A 21,296-nucleotide genomic window follows, 5' to 3' on the forward strand; every position below is an offset into this window, starting at 1 on the left:
CACACACACACACACACACACACACACACACACACACACACACACACCTTTTCCCTTCAGGCCCTAGTTAGTGGAACTGAAAGTAAAAGGGATTGAAAATCAAGACCATTTGAAATACAGAGCATCAAGGAAAAGTATCTCTTTGACCTTAGCTCTCAAATAATCACAGCAGGTTATATCCTATGACCAATCAAATGCCTTTAATATGGGGGCTTTTGAACACAAGTTGTTTTTGTTTTTGTTTTTGCCTTTTTGGCTGCGTTGGGTATTTGTTTCTGCGCACGGGCTTTCTCTAGTTGCGGCGAGCGGGGGCTGCTGTTTGTTGCAGTGCACGGCCTTCTCATTGCGTGGCTTCTCTTGTTGCGGAGCATGGGCTCTAGCCGCGTGGGCTTCAGTAGTTGTGGCTTGCAGGCTCTAGAGCACAGGCTCAGTAGTTGTGGCACACGGGATTAGTTGCTCCGTGGCATGTGGGGTCTTCCTGGACCAGGGATCAAACCCGTGTCTCCTGCACTGGCAGGTGGATTCCTAACCACTGCGCCACCAGGGAAGTCCCTTTTTTTTTTTAACCACAAGCCAGACAAAGAAATACATGTTCCTCCTTGATCCAGCAGACGCCTGTTTAAATACAAAAGAATACTTAGTACATGCAGTGCACTATGATATTTTCTATTCTATTTCATTTATTTTTAATGCTAGTCTCAACAGGCAAATTGATTCCACCACTCACTAAAGGGTCATGGTTTAAAAAAGACTCTCCTACAACATAATCTGTCAGTCAGGAAAAGCCAGTGTTTTACATTTGCTAAGATTACGATTTAAATACATATGTATATTTAAGTGGGGGAAGTTTATTTTAGAAGAATCTAAATTCACTGCTAAGAAATTCTTCCTTATGTCTGAAACAACCTAAGTGATACTATCCACAGTTGGATATGACCAGAAATAAACACATCGAAAACCACACTGCCAAAAGAGGAATCAAGGATTGTGATGAATTAATTTGTAAGGGGGAAGAGTCTGGAAAATGGTGAGCAGTTTAAGGGATCTCTGTCCTCCTCCATTACTAACTGAAAGTCATGAATAATGCAGAAACCTGCAAAATTAAAAACAGAAATAGTAAAAAGGAGTAAAAAATGGATCCATGTTGGCTCTTTATAAACCTTTCTGCACAAAAACAAATATATATTATATTTGGAAAAATACATGTTCTATTTTTAAAAGTATTCAAATGTTAATATTAAATTGTATCATTTTGAAGGTCATCCTAAAATCTCAACATGATTGAGTCAGGACTTCATTTCACACTCACATCAGTTTTATCAAGCGTGGGTTCTGTTACTGTCCCCACATTACAGGTGAGCAAGCCGAAGATGCTTAGAGACGTTCATTGACTTGCCTAAAGCCACACAGCAAGGAAGTGTTGATCCCCTAGGACTGAACTTCAAATTTGCCTGACATGGGAACCCACAAACTTAATCACTGGGCAGCAGGCTCATGTTTTCCCATTCAGCTTCAGAGATGAGAGTCCAGAAGGTCAAGTGAATTTGCTCAGGGCTATAACCATGGCCAGTGGCCAGTAGAGAGTTGTTCATTATAACCAGCAGCCTAGAGATCTGTCCCTGGGAGCAGATTCCCTCCCAACCTCAGTCACTATTCAGGGTCCTCTGTCGCCAAAGCACAGGATAACGCTGGAGCCTGCGGCCACAGAGCCATCACCACCGATGCAATCCAGTCTGTTAATACCTGCAGTGTGCACTGCTTCAGCTCCAGCCCCGGAACCTTCTGCAAGCCAAATGTCATCCATGAAACATGGGTTCTCTAAAAGGACAAGATAGGATTGGGTAATACTTCAAAAGCGGTGATAGAGGGAATTCCCGGGAGGTCCAGTGGTTAAGACTCTGCACTTCCACTGCAGGGGGTGCGGGTTTGATCCCTGGTCCCTGGTCGGGGACCTAAGATCCTGCATGCCGCACAGCGCAGCCAAAAAAAAAAAAAAGTGGTGCTAGGAGAAAAAATGCAACTAAACCATGAAAAAGAGAAAACAAAATATATTTAAATCTTTTACCTTAAAATTCCAAGCCCTGCGTCCAGGGATGGGAAACAACTCATATAGGCCAGATCTTGGCCCACCACTTTCACTATTGAAATGTGACACTATTTTCTGGTTCTAATTCAGGACAGAACATATCTTGTGAAATAACATTATCCTATGATGCCAACATCACCCTGTGGGGAAACAGAGCTGTTGTTGAAGCTGGGTTTGCCATCTCTCCATTTATTCAATAGTGCTTTCCTGAGCGCCTACTGTAGGATAGTTGCTTGGGAGATAGCAGTCTTCATCATGAATGTCCTGCCCTTTCCAGCCCCTCACCTTCCCCGCTCTAGACCTGGAAGGCTCACATAAAGCCTAAAGCGTTCTGAAAAAAAGCTAGCTGGGTGGTTCACAGGCCAGTTGGATCTTCCTGAGGCTGAAAGGAAAAGTGTTGCTGCTTCGAAGGCAAAACCTCTGCCCATTAACCCAGCAGGTAGGTGGAGGAACGGGGACTAAGCGACCCAGAGTCCCTTAGCCGTCAAGGACTCCTCTGAGTCATAAGCAGAACATCAGGATACCGGTGAAAGCACGGAGTGTAGGTCTTGAAGTCGTGGGGTGGGTGAGAATTGTGCCTCTCAGAAACATGGCAGAACTGTCAAAAGTACATGAAGTCAGCTAAGCCAATTATAACAACCACAATGTGTTATCAAATTGATGGCCATAAAGTTCATACTATTCCTTTGTTATCATTTTAACATCCACGGGATCAGTAGAAATGGCCCCTCTTTCTTTCCTGATATTAGTACCTTGTCTCTTCTCTCTTTTTCTTAGTGTGTCTTTAACATCTCCCTACTGTTTGCTAATCTTGCTTTTGTAGCAAGACAGAGATCTGGTCTCAGACCCATCCTTCCTGGGTCACAGTATCTAGCTGGAATGAAATAACACCAGGATGTAGACATTGTTATCTTCTGTTTCATGAAAGTGAAACAGATTTTCCAGTTATAGCAAGGTATAAAGTTTCCTTTTTAAGGAAAAGTACTTAAGGAGGAACATGAACATGTATTTAAAGAAAACAATTGAGTTGATAATAGTACAGCTTGGTCTAGAGATTTGGCAGAAATCACAAAGGTGGCATTCCAGCGAGAGAGATTTGGGCAACACTGAATTAGAACCAACCGTCATGAAGGCATCTTTCTTGCCCCATCAGTTCTGCTCCAACAATCCCCATGTCGTGATCAGTTACGAGGTATGTCTTGGTAATTCGCTGATAATAAAGTTCCAAAGTATGTGAATGATTGACTCCAAAATATAAAAATCAATGAGAGATGATTCAAAGCTTACCCTAAAATAATTTAATCCCTCTCCCTCCTTCACCCGCATTCTGATAAGCTTTTTTTTTTTTTTTGCCACGTGGCTTGTGGGATCTTAGTTCCCCAACCAGGGATCGAACCCAGGCCCATGGCAGTGAAAGTGCCGAGTCTTAACCACTGAACCGCCAGAGAATTCCTGATAAGCTTTCTTAAGTGAGGAGAAAGCAATGGGGTGGCAGCTCTGCACTGTGAACTGTGTCTAATCCAGGTGTACCCATGGGAACGTGACACCGGGAGGAAGACTGTGAGGCACTAGAAAGAAAGGTGAATCAAGTCTAGCATTTATATTTATAAGTAGTATAATATAATATGAAGTAATGCAATATAATATAACGTATTATATTATATATGCACATATAACAACAAACATGCCTATTCGTGTTAAATAGATTGAATGCTATAGGAATCGAGTTGTGAACCCATCTCTTCTCTACACCTCTACTTAACAGGACTCACTGAAACTGGACCAGCAAAGAGTTAGTCTACAAATCATGATTCTAATTTTTCCACCATAGAAGTCAATCTTAAAATCAAGAGGCTGGACAGAATAGTGGTTATGGGATGCGGACTCCTAAGACAGACTGCCTGGGCTGAAATCCCAGCTCTGTGACTTACATGCTGTAAACTAGTAGAAACAGCTAACCTCCCTCTGCCTTCCTTTCCTCTTCTGGAAAATGGACGTAATGAAAACACCTACCCCAGGAGGCTGTTGTGAAGAATAAAGGAGTTAATTTGTGTAAAGCATTTAGAACAGTGGTCGGTACATAGTAGGTTCTCAAGAGTTAGTTCGTTTTTTTGTTTGTTTTTTGTTTTTTCGGGGCCACACCGCGTGGCTTGTGGGATCTTAGTTCCCTGACCAGGGATCAAATCCAGGCCCCTGCAGCGAGAGTGTGGAGTCCTAAGCACTGGACGCCAGGGAAGTCCCAGGAATTAGCTAGAATTTAATGGCATTTCTTAAAATGAGATGCTCCCCACCCCCACATAAACCTTTCTTTCTCCCTCTCTCTCCCTCTCCCTCTCTCTCTCTCTCTCCCTCTCTCTCTTTCTCTCTCCCCCTCTCTCTCTCTCTCTCCCTCTCTCTCTCTCTCTCCCTCTCTCCCTCTCTCCCTTCAATTTGTTTTTTCACACCCTCTGACTTCTCCATGGACCAGTGCTGGATTTGCAGGGTACTTGTAGGGTAGTTGGGTTTACTTCTCCTTTTTCTCTCCGGGGGAACAAAATATAATTTACCTCAAACCTTTTTTTTTTCTTCAAAATGTTCCGAGAGGGAAAGTAAAACATCCAACAAGCTTATCTGAGTGAAAACAGGTATAATTTGCATGATAAAGATATATTTCCATTTATAAAGTTCATCAGCAGAACTAATGACAAATAAAGGGAAGATCCAATTAAAGTCCCCCCTCCATTAACAACCTTGTTTCACTCTTAGGGCAAGAATTTTAAAAGGAGAGGCTTAAGTTGGAAATGACTGAAATATTAAGGTTCGTGGCATTAATGAAGTGATCATATTAGAATTCAAGGAAAGGAGATTCTCCAGTGATTTTTGTAATCAGAGTCAGATGCATTTCCCCCAATTCCAGTTCCACCAGCTTTTTCTTGTTCACCCAAATGAGCTGTCAGGAACTGACGGGCGTCATCATAATCAAAGAAAACAAGTTTGCCCTTTAAAGCAAAGAGGTAATTTGGCTGAAAGCAAGTTGGAAACATTTCCCATAACGTTGCATTTGCAGCCGCAATCTCTAAAGAATTTGAGAGTTTTGATTTATGCTTGAGAGCCTTGGGGGACCATGGGGAGAAGTGAGTTCATTAAACACTTGGCTCACATTCATTCTGTGGCCCATAGGGCAGAGATCCTTCATTCCCCGGGGAGGCTGAGGAAGCTCCATGGCTGTCCCTAAAATGTTATTTTCAGGAAAAGCCTTAAGGAACTCACGAGATTGATTGGGGAACAGGAAGCAGGTGGGAATCAAGGAGATGCAAGATAATGCCCTCTGCCCCAGTCCTCAGCCCCCAGAGGCTTCTGGTTTTTTTTTTTTTTTAATAAATTTATTTATTTACATTTTTGCATGCATTGGGGCTTCGTTGCTGCATGCGGGCTTTCTCTAGTTGCGGCGAACGGGGGCTACTCTTCATTGCAGTGCACAGGCTTCTCATTGCGGTGGCTTCTCTTGTTGTGGAGCATGGGCTCCCAGCGCACGGGCTTCAGTAGTTGCGGCATGTGGGCTCAGTAGTTGTGGCTCGTGGGCTTAGTTGCTCCGTGGCATGTGGGATCTTCCCGGACCGGGGCACGAACCCGTGTCCCCTGCATCGGCAGGCGGACTCTCAACCACTGCACCACCAGGGAAGACCCCCACCCCGATTTTTTTAATCCATTCTTAAAAGCCAATGCAAATGCGCTGTGCTGGTCCTCATGCTGTTCGCTCTCGGCACCATGATTTGCTTGTCCCTCTTCTGCTCTGTCTCCAGCTGCTGACCCCTGCGGGCTGCATTGCCCAGGCTCCCTTGTCGCTGGTTTCCCACTGGATTTGGTCAGTGGGAGGCACTGGTGTTAGATTGGAAGGCTGGACAAAGGGAGAAACCAGATTTCTCCTCTTCTCTCTGCTTTGGGTTGCATTTCCGGCAGTGGCCACAGCTCCACTGGGGCTATAGTGACTCCTGGACAGGAAATGGCTGTGGCTCCAGCTTCCCCTGGGTGGCCCTGATCCCCAAACCCACCGCTTCCTCCTCCTTCGTGGTTTCCTGCAATTGACAGTCGCTGGGTGGCTTTCCCTTCCCCTGATTGGCCTCTCAATTCTTCCATCACCCACGTAACTGGTTGCTGTGTTTGAATACCTAGAATGATGTCTGTATTCCTGGTTGGTCCCTGCCTGACACATGTGCCTGAGACCCAGCTCCACATATGGTCCCCTTACCCTTGGGGCCCTGAGCACTGTTACAAAGCTAAACGCGGCTTTCCTTGAGAGGTTCTGTGTAAAGGCTGCAGAGCACCTAAGACAAACTCTCCACGTCAACAGTTTACGGCTGCTGTGGCCACACCAGCCGTCCCGAAGTCAGCCTGACTCTGCTGACTACCTACTCCTTCCTTTTTCAGGGTTGCCAGAGACAATAAAAGCAGGAAGCCCAGATAGTCTACCAAAGTCTCAATCTCTCAGGGCGTACAAAGGCGAAGAAGACCGCTCATAAAATGGCTTTGGACATCCTTGCCGTGGGCCCTCTCTACGAAGACCCTGACGTCAACAGAGTAAGGCTGATAGCACAGACAACCAAAAACTCCACCGCCCCGCCAAAACGCTTGCCTCCTATCAAGACCAAACTCACCACCATCGAGACCAAGAGGATCATGTCCGTCCTGGACGAGACCATTCACAAGGTGGAGTTGGTGACCCTGCTGTCATACGTGGCATCCAGTTCCAAGAATTCGGAGGGGATGCTGGGGGAGGACATCATGAAAGCAGTGAGAGAGCACCAGGACCTTTGCCAGATCCTCGTGGATCGTGTCAGTTACCTGCAGGAGGAAGAAAGGCAGTTGCAGGAGGAAGAAGAGTTCGAGGATGAACCGTCGTTCCGAGACCGTGTCCTCTCCATAGAGGTGCAGAAATCCCACCTCCCACCCCTTATGCAGCAGATCAAAGGATCCACCAAGAACATCGTGAGACTCCTGCTCAGTAGCCCCCAGGCTGCCAGGCTGTTGCAGGTGCAGACCCTGGGCAGAAGTGTGGAAGCCCAGAGTTTTATTGATAGCCTGGTAGAACTCCGAGGTTTCCTGTTTGAGAAGCTACTCACTAGTCCCATGGAAGCCAGAGACAAGACTCAGTTCATCCAGGACATCACCAGACGGAATCAGAGGAACCAAGAAATCATCGATACTCTGGAAAATGAATTGGCAGCCTGCGTGAGGAACAGGGATGCAGAGGTATCACTGCACAGTATTGGTCAGGTTATAGGAGGAGCCCCAGGGAGGAGTCCAAATCTTTTGGCAGTTGGGTTTTTTCCTCAGTGATTTAAATAGCTGTTTTCATTCTTTTACTCCATAAATATTGTTTTGAGCACTTACCGGATGCCAGGTCTTATAAATGATGAGTCCACATGGTCCCAGCCTCATGGAGTTCATGATAGGGAAGGTAGGTCTTAAAGAGCTGATTTAATTACAGTTTTGAGAAGTACAAGGAAGGGTAAGTATAGGGTGCTATAAGAGAGTGTTATAGGAGACCTGAACTTGGAACTCAGGGATGTTGAAGCCAAGACATGGAGAATGAGAGGGAGTGAACCAGGCGAGTGAGGTAGAGAGAGACCTTCCAGGCCAAGGCTGGGTAGTAAATACTTAACTTAAGGCTTTGCTCGCAGATTACACAGGGCCTTTGAGGCCTAATCGAGGAATGTGGTCTTTGTCCTGAGGGTAAGGGGCAGGTAGGAGGGGTGGAAGCTCTAGAAGAATTTTTAAGAGGGGAAAGGATAACATGATCCCAACCTAACAAGACACATACTACGTGTTATTCTTCTTTTGCGGAGCACAGGCTCCGGATGCGCAGGCTCAGTGGCCATGGCTCACGGGCCCAGCCGCTCCGCGGCATGTGGGATCTTCCCGGACCGGGGCACGAACCCGTGTCCCCTGCATCGGCAGGTGGACTCTCAACCACTGCGCCACCAGGGAAGCCCCTATGTGTTATTCTTTACACACATTTTCGCACTAACAGCTAGCAAAGTCCCTGGGAAGTGGCGTGTAAGTATAGGTTTGGCTGCTAAATCAGAGACCCCAAATAATAGTGGCTTAGTCAAGCTGGTGGTGTATTTCTGTTTAACAGAGAGCTGGCATGGAAGCTCTGCTTCGTAAACTCGTCAGGGGCCCAGGTTCCTTGCTGCTGGCTTCTCTGCTGCCCCCCACATGGGGCTTCTAACTGTGGACCCAGAAGGTTGCTCCAGCCTTCCACCGTCATGTCACCACTGGTCCAGCCAGCAGGAAGGAGGAAAGGGGAGGAGGGGACTTTGTCCTACCCTTTTGGGACATCACCTAGAAGCAGCGTTCATATAGTTCTTAGCTACACCCAGTGCTAGAGATGCTGGGAAAGTGGTCTGTAGCTGGGGCCACCTTCCCAGTGAAACATTCTGCTCTACAGCCTTTCTGGGGGAGAACAGGTCCTGGGGGACAGCCAGCCAGCACTGTCACATTTTCATCGCCCTGTGATAGATGAGAGATCAAGGCCACGCTCCCTCCCTGATGTACTAGCTCGGGGGGTCCCCCCTTCCTTATGTTCTCTCCGACTTTGTCCTGTACAGCATTCATCAGGGTTTGTTGATGACTGTGTGATGATTTGATGATATGATTGGGGTCTGGCTCCCCCACAAGAGAACAGGGACCTTGTCTCTCTTGGCCCTCCACTGGGTCCCTAGTGGGCCTGGCACAAAAAGGGGGACAAGGTAATTATCTGCTGAGTAGAAAGATGACAGGCTCCTGGGTGCTCAGGGGAGACCACTCATAGGTTGGAGGGGTGTCACCTAGGGAAAGGAAGAGGACTTCCAAGTGGCTTTGCTGGTCTCATTCGGGTAGTGGAAACAGCTTGGGGCTGCCAAGTTGGACAGATCTGGGGTCAAATTCCATTTCTGCCAGGTGGGCAGATTTCATCAGGTCACTGGATCTCACTGTAAAATGAGAGGCTGACACCAATAAGGCATGTTGAGGGGTCCACAAGAAAAGCTCTGACTGCGAATAGTACTGCCTGCTTCAAACCCAACCCCTGAAGGCTGAAGACTTGCCCACAGGACAGGCTTGCCTCAAACCCCTCCCCACCCCGCCTCCCACTCCCTGAGTACAGGAAGTGAGCTCAGACCCGCTGCAGCCCTGCTGCCAGCTGCCCCCAGCCCGAGGCTGCTGGCCTGAGCCAGCCACAGCACCGGTGTGTTCAGAGGGACACCCTAGCACTTGTGATCAGCCTTTGGAGTTTATTTACGAAACAGCGGTGCCCCCCAACCCCAATTCCTGTTTTATTTTACTTTATTTTATTTTTATTTATTTATTTATTTATTTTTAACATCTTTGTTGGAGTATAACTGCTTTACACTGGTGTGTTAGTTTCTGCTTTATAACAAAGTGAATCAGTTATACATATACATATGTTCCCATATCTCCTCCCGCTTGCATCTCCCTCCCACCCTCCCTATCCCACCCCTCTAGGTGGTCACAAAGCACCGAGCTGATCTCCCTGTGCTATGCGGCTGCTTCCCACTAGCTATCTATCTTACGTTTGGTAGTGTACATATATGTCCATGCCACTCTCTCACTTCGTCCCAGCTTACCCTTCCCCCCCCCCATATCCTCAAGTCCATTCTCTAGTAGGTCTGTGTCTATGCCCGTCTTACCCCTAGGTTCTTCAGAACCTTTTTTTTTTTTTAGATTCCATATATATGTGTTAGCATACGGTAATTTTTTTTCTCCTTCTGACTTACTTCACTCTGCATGACGGACTCTAGGTCCATCCACCTCACTACAACCAATTCCTGTTTTAGAACCGACTGAGGGTCACGAGCCAAGCCAGGCCCTCAAGGGGAGAGCGGGGTGGGGGGGGGCAATCCCTGCGGTGTGTGTTTATCTCACACTTTCATGCATCGCGCCAAGTGTCCCTGGCAACTAGGCACTCCCCTGCTGTGCCCCGGCAGGAGCGTCGCGCTGTCGCAGACCTCTCCTCCTGTGACCCCGCTCAGGCGCGCCTGTGCACTTCACACACGCCGGGAAATAGAGGATGGTGGCCAGACAGCCTGTCTGGATCAGACAGACCCGGCTTCAAATTCCATCTCAGCTGCACAACCCCAGACAGACTCAACCCCCGTGAGCCTCAGTTTCCCGGTCTCTAGGCAGGCTGTCCCTGTCCTCCGGGACCAGGGCTGGGATTTGGTGAGGTAGTAGCGCCCCGTCCTGAGGGGGCTGCAGGCACGCCAACCTCTCCTGCGATGGCTCACGATCGCGGAGGTATCCTGGAGCCTCTCTTCTTCCTGGCCCAGGTGGAGAAGGAGAACGTCGTGATCCAAGAACTGAAAAACCACCTGCACCAGCTGCCCAAGCTCTCAGAGAACAGCCTCCTTCGCACCAAGAAGGAGGCCAAGAAGCAGCAGAAGGCGGACTTCCGGGCCTCGCAGGCCCGGGTGGCCAAGACCCAGCAGGAGATCCTGCTGCTGCAGGCGCAGTTCAACAGCCTGGTCGTGGAGAACTGGGAGGCAGAGCAGGCGCTGAGGAAGGTGCCCCGGGGAAGCGGGGCGGTGGGGGCAATGGGGCCACTGGGGCAGGGGAGGGGGCGAAGGGAGGGCCAGGCGCAGGGCTTGGGGGGGGGGGCAGGGCTGCTTCAGCTGCCCGGGGCGCAGCTCCCTGGGGAGAAGGGTGCAGGGAAGCCCAGGATGGACACAGTATCCCTCGGGAGGCAGGAGGGAGCAGCACACAGGCCAGGGACTGGGGGCAGAGAGATCAGGTCCTGCTGCAGGCCAGCTCTGTGACCTTGGGCAAGTTCCTGAACTCCTCTGGGCCCCACAAGGAGGATGATACCCACCTGTCCTGCAAAGGAAATGAAGGCGCACAGAAACCTCTGGCAAATCTCTTAACTCCCTCTGAGCCTTAGTTTTCACATTTTTAAAATGAAAGTGATTGAATAGGCCTTAATGAGTTGCTATGAGAATTAGATGGGATGATGGGTAGGCAGCTGGTAGCACCTAGTCGGTGCTCAATAAATATCCTTTTTTCATCTGCCTTCTCCATCGTCTCAGCCAGGACCCAGGCCCAGCATGCACCCAGTTTGCTTCCGAATCCCTTTCCTCACAAAGGGCACCCTTTCTAACACTTGTTCTCAGATTCGTTTTTGTTTCACTACACTTTTGAGCATCTAATGGAAGCACCGGACCTCTCCCCCATGAAAAGGCACAGAAGCACATACCCATGGTGGGGGGCAATGCTTGGGTTACAGGCCCCCTGAAGCCAGCCCATCCGTGGTGCCCAAGTTATGACCTCTTGCACTGTAGGACTAAGGAGCTGATTTTTTTTTTTTAATTGAGGTGAAATTCACATAACATAAAATATAACCGTTTAAAGTTATTCAGTGGCACTTAGTATATTCACAATGTCGGACAACCACAACCTTTATCTAGTTCCAAGATATTTTCATCACCTCCAGATAAAACCCTGTACTCATTAAGTAGCTTCTCCACCTGCCTCCCCCCAGTCCCTGGCAACCACTCATCTACTTTTTATCTCTATGGATTTGCCTATGCTGGACTCTTCACGTAAATGGAATCATACAATATGTGGTCTTTCGTGTCTGGCTTCTTTCACTTAGCCTTGCACTTTCAAGGTTCATCCACGTAGCATTTACCAATACTTCACTCCTTTTTATGGCAGAATAGCATTCCACTGTATGTACAGGAGCTGATCTTTTAAAAACAAAATTAGATCACGTTCCTCCACTGTATCTAAATCCACCCAACAGCTTCCACTCTCCCTTACGTTAGAAACCAAACTCCTTCCACTGCTGACACTCCCTCTGTGACACAGCTTCTCACTCTGAGCTCAATGGGACCATTCTCCTCCCCGGCCACGCCATTCCAGCCACACTGGCTCAGTTCCTACTCTTTAAACATCACCAGCTTGTTCCCACCGCAGGGCCTTTGCACCTGCTGCTCCCTCTGCCTACAGTGTTCTGGAGCTGGACTGCTGGCTTCAAATCCAAGCTCCACCACCCATCAGCTCTGTAATCTTGGGCCAAGTGAGTTAGCACATCTGATCCTCCGTGTCCTTGCCTGTGAAATGGAGAACATACCTTGTGATGTGGATTCAGGAGGCGAGGCGTGAGGCAGGGCCTGCTGACGCAGAGCGGGCTGAGTGCTTTTTATTGTTAATATTAGTCCATCACACAATGACTAATTGAATTTTTTTTAGAAAAAATATAAAGTGGAAACGGAAATTGAGAACTGGATCCAGAAATACGATTTGGAGATGAGTGAAAAGCAGGTATCTGTCTGCCTAAGTCTCTCTCAAGTGTGTTTCCCAAGATCCTCTAGGAATGGGGGTGAGGGGTGGAGAAGAGAAGCCCTAGTGTGGTCCATGGTCTATGCCAAGTTCTGGGCCTCTCCAGAGTGGCTTCCCTGCCCCTTCCTTAGGCTCAAGGGTTTGTCTAGCCTGGGGCAGTAAGGGGAGCCATGGGAAAGGAAGGAGCCAGAAGCTGTGAGCCACTAAGATGTGCTTGACACCAGGCCCGAAGATCCTGGCTCCATCTACTGTCAATATCCTAGACTCCCTGTTCCCTCCTGCTCAGCTCCTGCTAGCAGCCCCCTAAGCCGGGACTCATCCCCATGGGGTTCAAGCATTCACCTCCACCACTTCACTGAGGAACTTTCTACCGAGTGTTTAGATGTGCCCGGTGCTGGACTCCAGCGGTCAACAAAGTCCCCATTGTCATCTGGAGGTTCTACTCTAGTGGCACTTACTCGCTGTGTGACCCTAAGCAAGGAACTTGACCTTTCTGAGCCCATTTCTGCATGTGATCACAGTAACACCCACGCTGGAACCATGGTGGGGATTTAACGAGTCACCATTGTCACAGGTGCTTGTACAGCACAGGATCTGGCCTGGAGGAGGTGCTCCAGGGAATAGTAGCCTAAAAACGGGGTGCCCTTAAGCCTCCACCCAGCTCTGTGATAACATCGGTGGCCCACAGCCCCGACTTTGGGGCAGGGAGGCCTGGTGAGCACTGGAAGTGACATAAGCCTCTGAGTGGTCAATGTCAGGTGTGCTGTCTGATCCTGAGTGCTCTATGAAGGGGGAGACTGGAGGCTGTGCTCTTGTTTCTCTGTTCCCAATGAGGGTGGTGGGTGAATGATGGCAGAGACCGAGTCCACTTAGCTCTGTGTTTTCTGGAAGTACTTTTCTTCTGGTAGATGCCTGGTGGGAGCGGGGGGGATGGACGTTGCATCCATCCTGTCATTTAATCCTGGAAATAGCTCCCACCCCTGCTCCTGGGTTTGGAATTGTCCCCATGTTTCAGATGAGGAAAAATGACGGCTTGAAAGGTGAAGCCCCTCGAGATGTGGCTGAGCTGGGATTGGAAGCCCAGCCTGCCCAGCCCACGAGCCGTGTTCTTTCCTCCTTCCTGACCTATTTCAGCTGGGTCCCACCGCAAACTCAGATGGACCGCATCAGCTCTCCCTTTCTCATCTGGGCCTCAGATGCAGAAAGGCTTAGCGTAGGCGGTATTGCTGGGGGCGGAAGCGCCTTCGGGAAGGGTGGGAACAGAAGAGGGTGGCAGGCGGTGCTCTGTGCCTGGAGACACCTACCCCCTGCCTGTCACCCCAGGATGAGTACGAGGAGTTGGATATCATCCACAAGGAGGAGAAGCTGCAGCTGGAGGAGCTGAAGAGACGGCATGACGTGCTGGTGGAAGAGTTCTCCCAGATCCAGGCCGAGCAGGAGATCAACACCAAGAAGAGGCTGGAAGCCGAGCAGGAGATGGTGCACATGGTGCGGGCTGCCATGCTCATCCAGGCCCTGTGGAGGGGCTACCTGGTCCGCTCCATGCTCAGGTCCAAGAAGAGGAAGTGGAGCAAGAGCAGAGGGAAGAAGGACAAGGGCAAGGGCGAGGGCAAGGGCAAGGGCAAGGGCAAGAAATGAGTCCCTCCCCCCAGCCTGCCCAGACCCCTGCCCTCACCAAGATCTTACCTCTCACTCAAGAGCCGGCCTGGAAGCCCCTGGGATGTGGAGCCCTGCGATTCATGGCCTTAACACTTTTTCAAAATTAAAAACCCTTTTAAACCACAGCCTACAAATAAACTTCACTTTACCCAGGGCCATTGGGTGCGTGTCCATGCTGCAGGTGCCGTTTCCACGAGGGGAACACACAGGCTGGGTGTCAGCACGTAACCATTCCTTCCTTTAGCCTTGCTGGGAAGCTGGACCTTGGGCTGCATCTCCCTCGGTCCCAGCCCAGAAGCTGCCATGACTGCGATGGACACATCACCCACCAGGACAGCTGGGTGTGGGTCACAGCTGCCCACAGGGGAGGGCGGGGCAGGCAGAGAACTCCAGGAGGAAGAGGGAGGGTTTCAGGCTGCACTCTGCCCCTGCTCTGGATATCAATTTGCCCACAACCTCTCCCTGGTTTAGCACCGTGAAAGCTCAGGGGTCCTGAGGTCATAAACCAGCAACCTCACATTAGCCTTATTTGGTGTCCAGGTAGTTGAAGAATATATTTTTTAATTCACTACTGGTGTTTTTTTTTTTAAGTCTTTATTGAATTTGTTACAATACTGCTTCTGTTTTATGTTTTGGTTCTTTGGCCGTGAGGCATGTGAGATCTTAGCTCCCTGGCCAGGGATCCAACCCGCACTCCCTGCACTGGAAGGCAAAGTCTTAACCACTGGACCACCAGGGAAATCCCCACTGCCGGCATTTAAAAAATCAGAGGCTACTGCTTAAAAATGACTTTTCTGGAAAAATCTCATCATCCAGATAGCCCGGGCCTGCGTGTCTTCTAAAGGTGAGGAGCGCCCCCTTTGGGTGGCAGACAGGTTGTCCCAGTCGCCACCACTCCCAATTGTCTTCCAGCCATCATGGCCTCAGCGTCAGTCACCCCTTATCATCATACTTGGGCGGTTGCTTCCCTTTTTTAGTACAGTTTGGAGGAAAGAGGTATTTGTGGCCAATGTCTACTAAAACATAGGGGCAAGGGATAAAGGCAAATGAAAGCTGAATGTTTCAAGTAAAACTGAGGAGGGAGGGAACTAATTCTTTGCAAGAGTTCTAGGAAATTTAAACACCCTACATGTTTAAAATGCTGTCTGTGCCAAGAGCATGGCTCGCTTGCGTCCCTCACGGCCCACCGGAGCCGTGTAGGCGTCTGAATGTGCGCCCCTGGTCCTAGGCACTGTTGGTCCCTCCCAGACTGTTCCCCAGGAGTGTCTGCTCTTCCCTTCCCCAAAGGTGGAGGCACAGAACCAAAGATGTGGCTTCCAGCTGGCCTCTCTGGAATCCCGGTGCTTCCTGGAGGTGCAATCCACCAGGATGCTGGGATTCTGGGTGCAGCTCCATCAGAACAAAGGCTTTGCTGTTCCTCCTGAGGGGCCTGACCCAGGATGGTGCGGGGCAGAAGGCAGGCGGGCCCTGACCACTTAGGCTTCCTCCCCGAGTGCTCTCCAGGTGCCATGTGGAAATTTCTGGTCTTCTTGGACCCCTCAAAGTCCAAGCAAATCCTAGTCACTGTGGGTTTTTTTTTTTTTTTTACAGTAGGAAATGTATATCATATATATATATATATACATATGATTTCAAAACAAGTCAACTATAGCCCATATTCTGAGCTCAGGAAGAATCAGCTAACCCCCCAATTAGTGTTATTAGCTAGAAACCAACACAGGAGGATTAGTTGCCCACCTGCCACTGTCATGATTGCTATGTTATTTACCTTTGTTATTTAAATCAACTCAGACCTAACACTGGCCTTTATCCTAAGGAAAAAATTAGCAAAACTCACGGCTTCGATGAGCTGATATATTTAATACATGAAAATAAATACATGACTATTAAAATTTTAAATGTCCACCCACATATCACCTTGTGTTCCCTGCTGGTCCACATACTGTGCCTGGGAAAATTCCTGAGGCGTCCAGACTCAGCTGGAAACTCATCCTGAGCAGAAGCTTGGCTTGAAGGGAGGGAGAAGGAACCCTCCGGGTTGGCGATCATACCATTTATTCACACTTGGTGGCGAGACAATGTTGTGGGTGTGATGGAGGGAGTGGGGGGACCCTCCCGGGGGACACCCCTGGGTTGGCACTGATATGCCGTGTGGCTATGACAGAACTTGAAACAGGGATCTCCAGAGGCGGCCCTCATATCCACACCAGCGGCAAAAGCAGGGAGCAACCAGAGGTTGTCAGAAGAAAGGGCGGCACTGCCCACCCTCTCTCTGTCTGCCCCCAGGAGTGCTTTGCCAATGCCTGGTGGTCTCCCCAAAGGCCCGCCCACCAGTGCCATCCTCTGAAACTCTGCCCTTTGCTGTGACCCCATGGGCAAACCTGCAGAAAGGACCAAGAAATTCATTTCCAAGGTGGCTTTGGTTTCTGGATGGCTCCGCCTCGTCGGGGGGTAACTGGCACTGAAACACTGACTGAATGAGCCCTGGGAGTCACCAGGGGGCTCCGGAAGGTCACTCCTGACGGGGAAGGTCTGGGATCTCGAGGCCCATTTGTGCAGGGGGTACTGGTGGGTGGGTGACTCGTGCTGGGGACATTAAGGTGGGTGAGGGAATAAGAACGCTCCCGCCTCGGAGGGCGTGGAGAGTCTAACCCGTCCACGGACAACCTCCGGGAATCTGCCACCACCCGGCGCTCTGTCTTTGAGGGAGTAGCTGGGTGAATGGCTCGCACTGGAGTCTCCCTGGGGCGGGGTGAGTGGCTGCCCCTAGGGGTAGCTGGGGGTGTCCAGAAGAGGGCATGGAGCTTTGCAGCATCCCCCTTCGCCATCCACGAGGCCTCCCAGCCGGCGCCCTCAGGTCGGGAGCCAAAGAGCGACTCATCGCAGTAAGAAGGAGTGTGGCCAATCAGTCTGGCAAGGGAAGAGAAACAGTGAGCTGGGGAAATAAACCCTAAAAACCTTGCCCACCCCCACCCGCACCCCCTGCCAGGCAGCTGCAGCAGCAGAGGGTTGCCTACAGGTCCCAGAAGTCCTTGTCTCCCAGCCTGGCACCTGCAGCGAGGCCACAGCCCTCATGTACCACTACCCCCATCTCTGCTATTTTTCCCCTGCCAAGTACCCAGTCCGCCTGCATCCTGCCCCACCCCACCCCACCCCCACTCCCTGGCATGTGCCCCAGGCCAGGCCAGTTTGCATATCCCATCCTCCTGACCACACTGATTGGCTCAGGAATAACCACATGACCCATTCTGCACAATAAGGGTCTGCCTTAGGACCTTTGCAGAAACTACTAGGAGAGAAATGTTTTTCTTCCACCTAGCCCTGAAGAACTGGCAGGATATAAGGGCTAAGCGCCAGCGGCCATCTCCCCTGGGATGTGTAGGGGAAAGCTGCACTAAAACAGAGACAAAATCCCAAGAACGTTTTGAGCCCCTGTTATATGAGCCCCAAATGCCCTTTTTCTGCTGAAGCCAGTTTGGGTAAGTCTTCTGTCACTTGCAACCAAGAGTCCTGATTAATATAACCTTAGTCTTTATAGCTTTCACTTTTTCTCTTAACCCACCACTTTTCCCTTTTTGTAGTGGCCTCGTCAGCCGAACCCTCTGCAGTCATGTGGCCCTTCCAACTATATTTGAAATTGCACAGCCCAGCACCTGGCATGTAGAGGGTTCTCAGTTTGAACTTCTGTGGTCTGGCCTCACCACCAGAGCAGCTTTTAAAATTTTTGCATATTTACTCAGGGCTTTTCATGTGTAGGTCCAGGACTCAGCATGTCACTTGTGTGTCATCTCATTTCTCACAACACCCACAAGGAGGGCGATATAATCCCATTTTACAGACAAGAAAACTGAGGCATAGGGAGGGTAAAAAGGAGGGTACAGACAAGATTCAAATCCAGCGCCCTGCTCAAAGACCCAAGCTCTTGATCACTAAGTCAGACTTAAGTGCCTTCTAGGCCTCTCACCTTTAATTAGATTCATTCAGCAATTTTTTTTTTTTTTTTTTTTTGCGGTATGCAGGCCTCCCACTGCCGTGGCCTCTCCCGTTGCAGAGCACAGGCTCCGGACGCGCAGGCCCAGCGGCCATGGCTCATGGGCCCAGCCGCTCCGCGGCACGTGGGATCCTCCCGGACCGGGGCACGAACCCGCGTCCCCTGCATCGGCAGGCGGACTCCCAACCACTGTGCCACCAGGGAAGCCCAGCAATTTTTTTTTTATTAGTCCCACAAATATTCATGGCATACCTATGAGGTGTCAGGTCCATGGTTTTTGGCCAGGACTAAAAGTGCTTCCATTCCCGAACTGCAAGTCTTTGAAAAGTCACTTGATTCAGCTGTTCAAAGCCATACCTGGTTGATACCTATGTCTGTCTGGTACCAAAGTTGCTGCTCAATAGCATCTCTAACTCTTACGTACCTTCTAACTTGACACCCTCTACTTGTCAGCGTCCTGCATAAAACTCCATCCTCCAGGAGAGCATGCGGTTGACTGTTATCTGCCTTGTTTAGGAAACCATACTTCTGTTCATACAGCCTACGCTGACACCAGCGTTTTGAGCCATGTTGTAGCTGTCAGTGCCGCTAATGTCAACCTGAGCCTGCCTTGTGGTCCACGGCAATTGCCAGGTGGACATGATAATAATGGGGACTTGCTTTTATCTCTGTTGAATTTTATCTACTTAAATAAACACTATTCCCATTCTCAACTACTATATGTGCCTCTTGGCTCAGAATGGATCCTAAATATGATTGGCTAATTATTATGGACTGAATTGCATCCTCCCAAAATTCATGCTGAATTTTAAAGAGGTAATTAAGGTTAAATGAGGCCATAAAGGTGAGGTCCTAATCCAATAGGATTTGTGTCCTTATAAGAAGAGGAAGAGGCACCAGGAGTGTACATGCTCACAGAGAAAAGCCCATGTGAGTTCCCAGTGAATAGGTGGCCATCTGCAACCCAAGGATAGGTAGCCTTCAGGAGAAAGCAGCCCTGCTGGCGTCTTGACCTTGGACTTCAAGCCTCCAGAACTGTGAAAAAATAAATTTCTGTTGTTTAAGCCCCCCAGTCTATGGTATTTTGTTATAACAACCCTGATTGACTAATATACTAGTCTTCCATGTTTTAGTTCAAGACACTGATGACAATAAATAAGATAGAGCCCTGAGACCTCCCTCCAGGCTGATATTAATCGAAATAATCCAAATAATCTAACTGGAACCTACAATAACCACTGGCATTAGATCCTGTTTTTCTAAATTGTTCGTGAAAATGCAGCAAGAACCATTTTCAAAATGACTTGCTGAAGTTTGGAATCATCACATTTATGTCATTTCATGGATCAACCAAACTAATAATTTCATGCAAATTGCTGTGTGATCTTGGGCAAATCACCTGACCCCTCTGGGCCTCAGAAGCCCATTCTAAGACATTTGGGGATGGGTATTCCACCATCACAACCATTATCACTACCATTTACTGAGAGCTTCCTAAGTGTCGGGTTACCGTGCCCAGCACTGTACATGTCTCATCCCATTTAACCTTGTCAATAACCCCATCAGGTCCCACCTTCCACTGTGAGGAAACTGTGGCTCAGAGAGGTCAAAGTGCTTGCCCAAAGTCACACGGTATGTGAACAACAGGGCATCTCCCCATCCTGTTACCTGTATTTGTTCTTCTTCCTTGGTGCGAGGGTCAGGGTCTTGTCCCTGGAGGAGGTAGTCTCACAGCTCCCGTTGGCCCCTGAGGCCTGTGATGCCCCTGCACCCACACCTCTGGTTCTGTTGGCCTTCCCCATCCACGGTGGGTCAAAGGCTGGTGGTGTGGGCTGGGTGCCTGCAGGACTGCCAAACAAAGTCTCATCCACATATGACGGCCTAACCTTGACCCGGCAGCTGCCCCGGCAGCGGTGCTGAACGTGGAGGGTCTGCATCCCACTCACGGCCAGCTCCACCGGGGTCTTCACGCTGTTCATGGTCCTGGGTGACAGCAGGTGTGCTCTGCCTGCCAGCCCCTGCTTCCAGGTCTCCCTATGAAAAGTGGTCACGGTGGCAACCATCTGTCATCAGCAAAGACTGGCAATCTCTTAAGTCCCCGTCCCCAGGGCAAAAAGGTCACGTTCTCCCTCAACCAGTCCTCTTCAAAGGGGAGCTGCCAATCCCAGGGGACATTTCGGAAAATTGACTTTTTTTGAGTTGTTGTAATAACGGGGAGAAGGGTGCTACTGGCAAATATTTAGTGAGTAAATATGCATTCCTAGCATACAGTGTGTACTCAGTAGATATTTATAGAATGCTAAGGGGGTGAAGAATAGATTGGGCCTGTGCCTACTTTAGCACCAACCAGAAGACAAACTATGGTGGCGGGGGGCAGACAGGGCAGGCTCCCATATCCTGTACGTATCTATGGGGCAGGAATAATAACCTGCATAGATCCCGTGCCTACCTCCTGCAAAGATCTCTACAAGTATTCTCATTTAATCTTCTCAGCAGTCCTGTGAGGTAGCTTCCACTATGTCCATTCTACAGATGACAAAACTGAGGCTCCAAAGGATGAAGTCACAAGTTTAAGTCCCACCTATAAAGCTAAAACAGTGGAAATAGAATGTGAACCTGATAGGAGTCTAGAGCTTGTGTACTTAACCATTCTACTACTGGGGGATTACACCCAGCCCGCCCACTGCCCCACATTCACCGATCCCCAAGTCAATGTCCCGGCTGATGTTCGAGGTGCCCGCATTCTGGAGTTATTTTCCTACCTGAGCATCTTGGCTGGCTGACGTCGGCGGCCACCCACAGCACCCCCTCCCCCCAGTCCAGGCCTGGACTCCTTTGCGGGGACGTTTGGGCACCTGTGGAGCGCGGTACATCCGCGATCTGCAGCTCTGAATCCCGGGAGCACGCGACTCCTGGCAGCTCAGGCCGCCCCCAGCCCCCGCACGGGGGACCGCGCGGGCCGACCCTTCCCGGGAAACCCAGCCCTAGCTATGTATGCTCCACGCGCGCATCAAACAGCAACCCGCGAGCGGTAAGGCGGGGCGGGGCGGCCAGAACCATTCTCTCCCGGGGGGGGGATTAGGTCACCCTGTTCCGGATGCCCCCGGAGCTCCCCAAAGCCTCGGAGAGGGGTCTTCCGCGCCAATGAGGGGAGTGTGTGCGTATGCGTGCATGCATGCCAAGCCTCCGGAGGCTCCAGAAGGTGAGGGAACGCAGTCTGGGGCGCGTAGAGGCGCCCCCCCC

The 21,296-nt window shown here is 49.9% G+C and overlaps 2 protein-coding genes across 4 annotated transcripts in view; one reads left to right on the forward strand and one right to left on the reverse strand.

Annotated features, from left to right (window-relative positions):
• The window catches only part of DRC10 (dynein regulatory complex subunit 10), an 18,329-nt gene extending 4,145 nt beyond the window's left edge, over positions 1–14,184 (forward strand). Inside the window, exons 2-5 of the mRNA XM_027124655.1 lie at positions 6,494–7,315; positions 10,396–10,629; positions 12,314–12,385; positions 13,727–14,184. Coding sequence (XP_026980456.1) covers positions 6,587–7,315; positions 10,396–10,629; positions 12,314–12,385; positions 13,727–14,041 — 1,350 coding nt within the window. The 5' untranslated portion in view covers positions 6,494–6,586 and the 3' untranslated portion in view covers positions 14,042–14,184. The remainder of the gene's footprint in view (positions 1–6,493; positions 7,316–10,395; positions 10,630–12,313; positions 12,386–13,726) is intronic.
• RITA1 (RBPJ interacting and tubulin associated 1) lies at positions 9,808–21,218 on the reverse strand. Of its 3 annotated transcripts, XM_027124653.1 has the most exons (4): positions 20,816–21,218; positions 20,503–20,642; positions 19,722–20,087; positions 15,907–16,972 (listed from the first exon to the last, which is right to left on the reverse strand). In XM_027124653.1, exons 3-4 carry the CDS (start codon positions 20,030–20,032, stop codon positions 16,465–16,467), a joined length of 819 nt encoding a protein of 272 aa, XP_026980454.1. In that variant the 5' UTR covers positions 20,033–20,087; positions 20,503–20,642; positions 20,816–21,218; the 3' UTR covers positions 15,907–16,464. The 3 variants fall into 3 exon arrangements, with proteins under 3 accessions (XP_026980455.1, XP_026980454.1, XP_026980453.1); XM_027124654.1 differs by lacking the exons at positions 15,907–16,972; positions 20,503–20,642 and adding an exon at positions 9,808–10,386; XM_027124652.1 differs by lacking the exon at positions 20,503–20,642.
• Between the last annotated feature and the right edge of the window lie 78 nt (positions 21,219–21,296).

The sequence above is a fragment of the Aethalodelphis obliquidens genome, unplaced genomic scaffold, assembly GCF_003676395.1.
Source record: "Aethalodelphis obliquidens isolate GAN/ISIS:26980383/991018 unplaced genomic scaffold, ASM367639v1 scaffold28, whole genome shotgun sequence".
In the NCBI taxonomy this organism is placed as follows: Eukaryota; Metazoa; Chordata; class Mammalia; order Artiodactyla; family Delphinidae; genus Aethalodelphis; species Aethalodelphis obliquidens.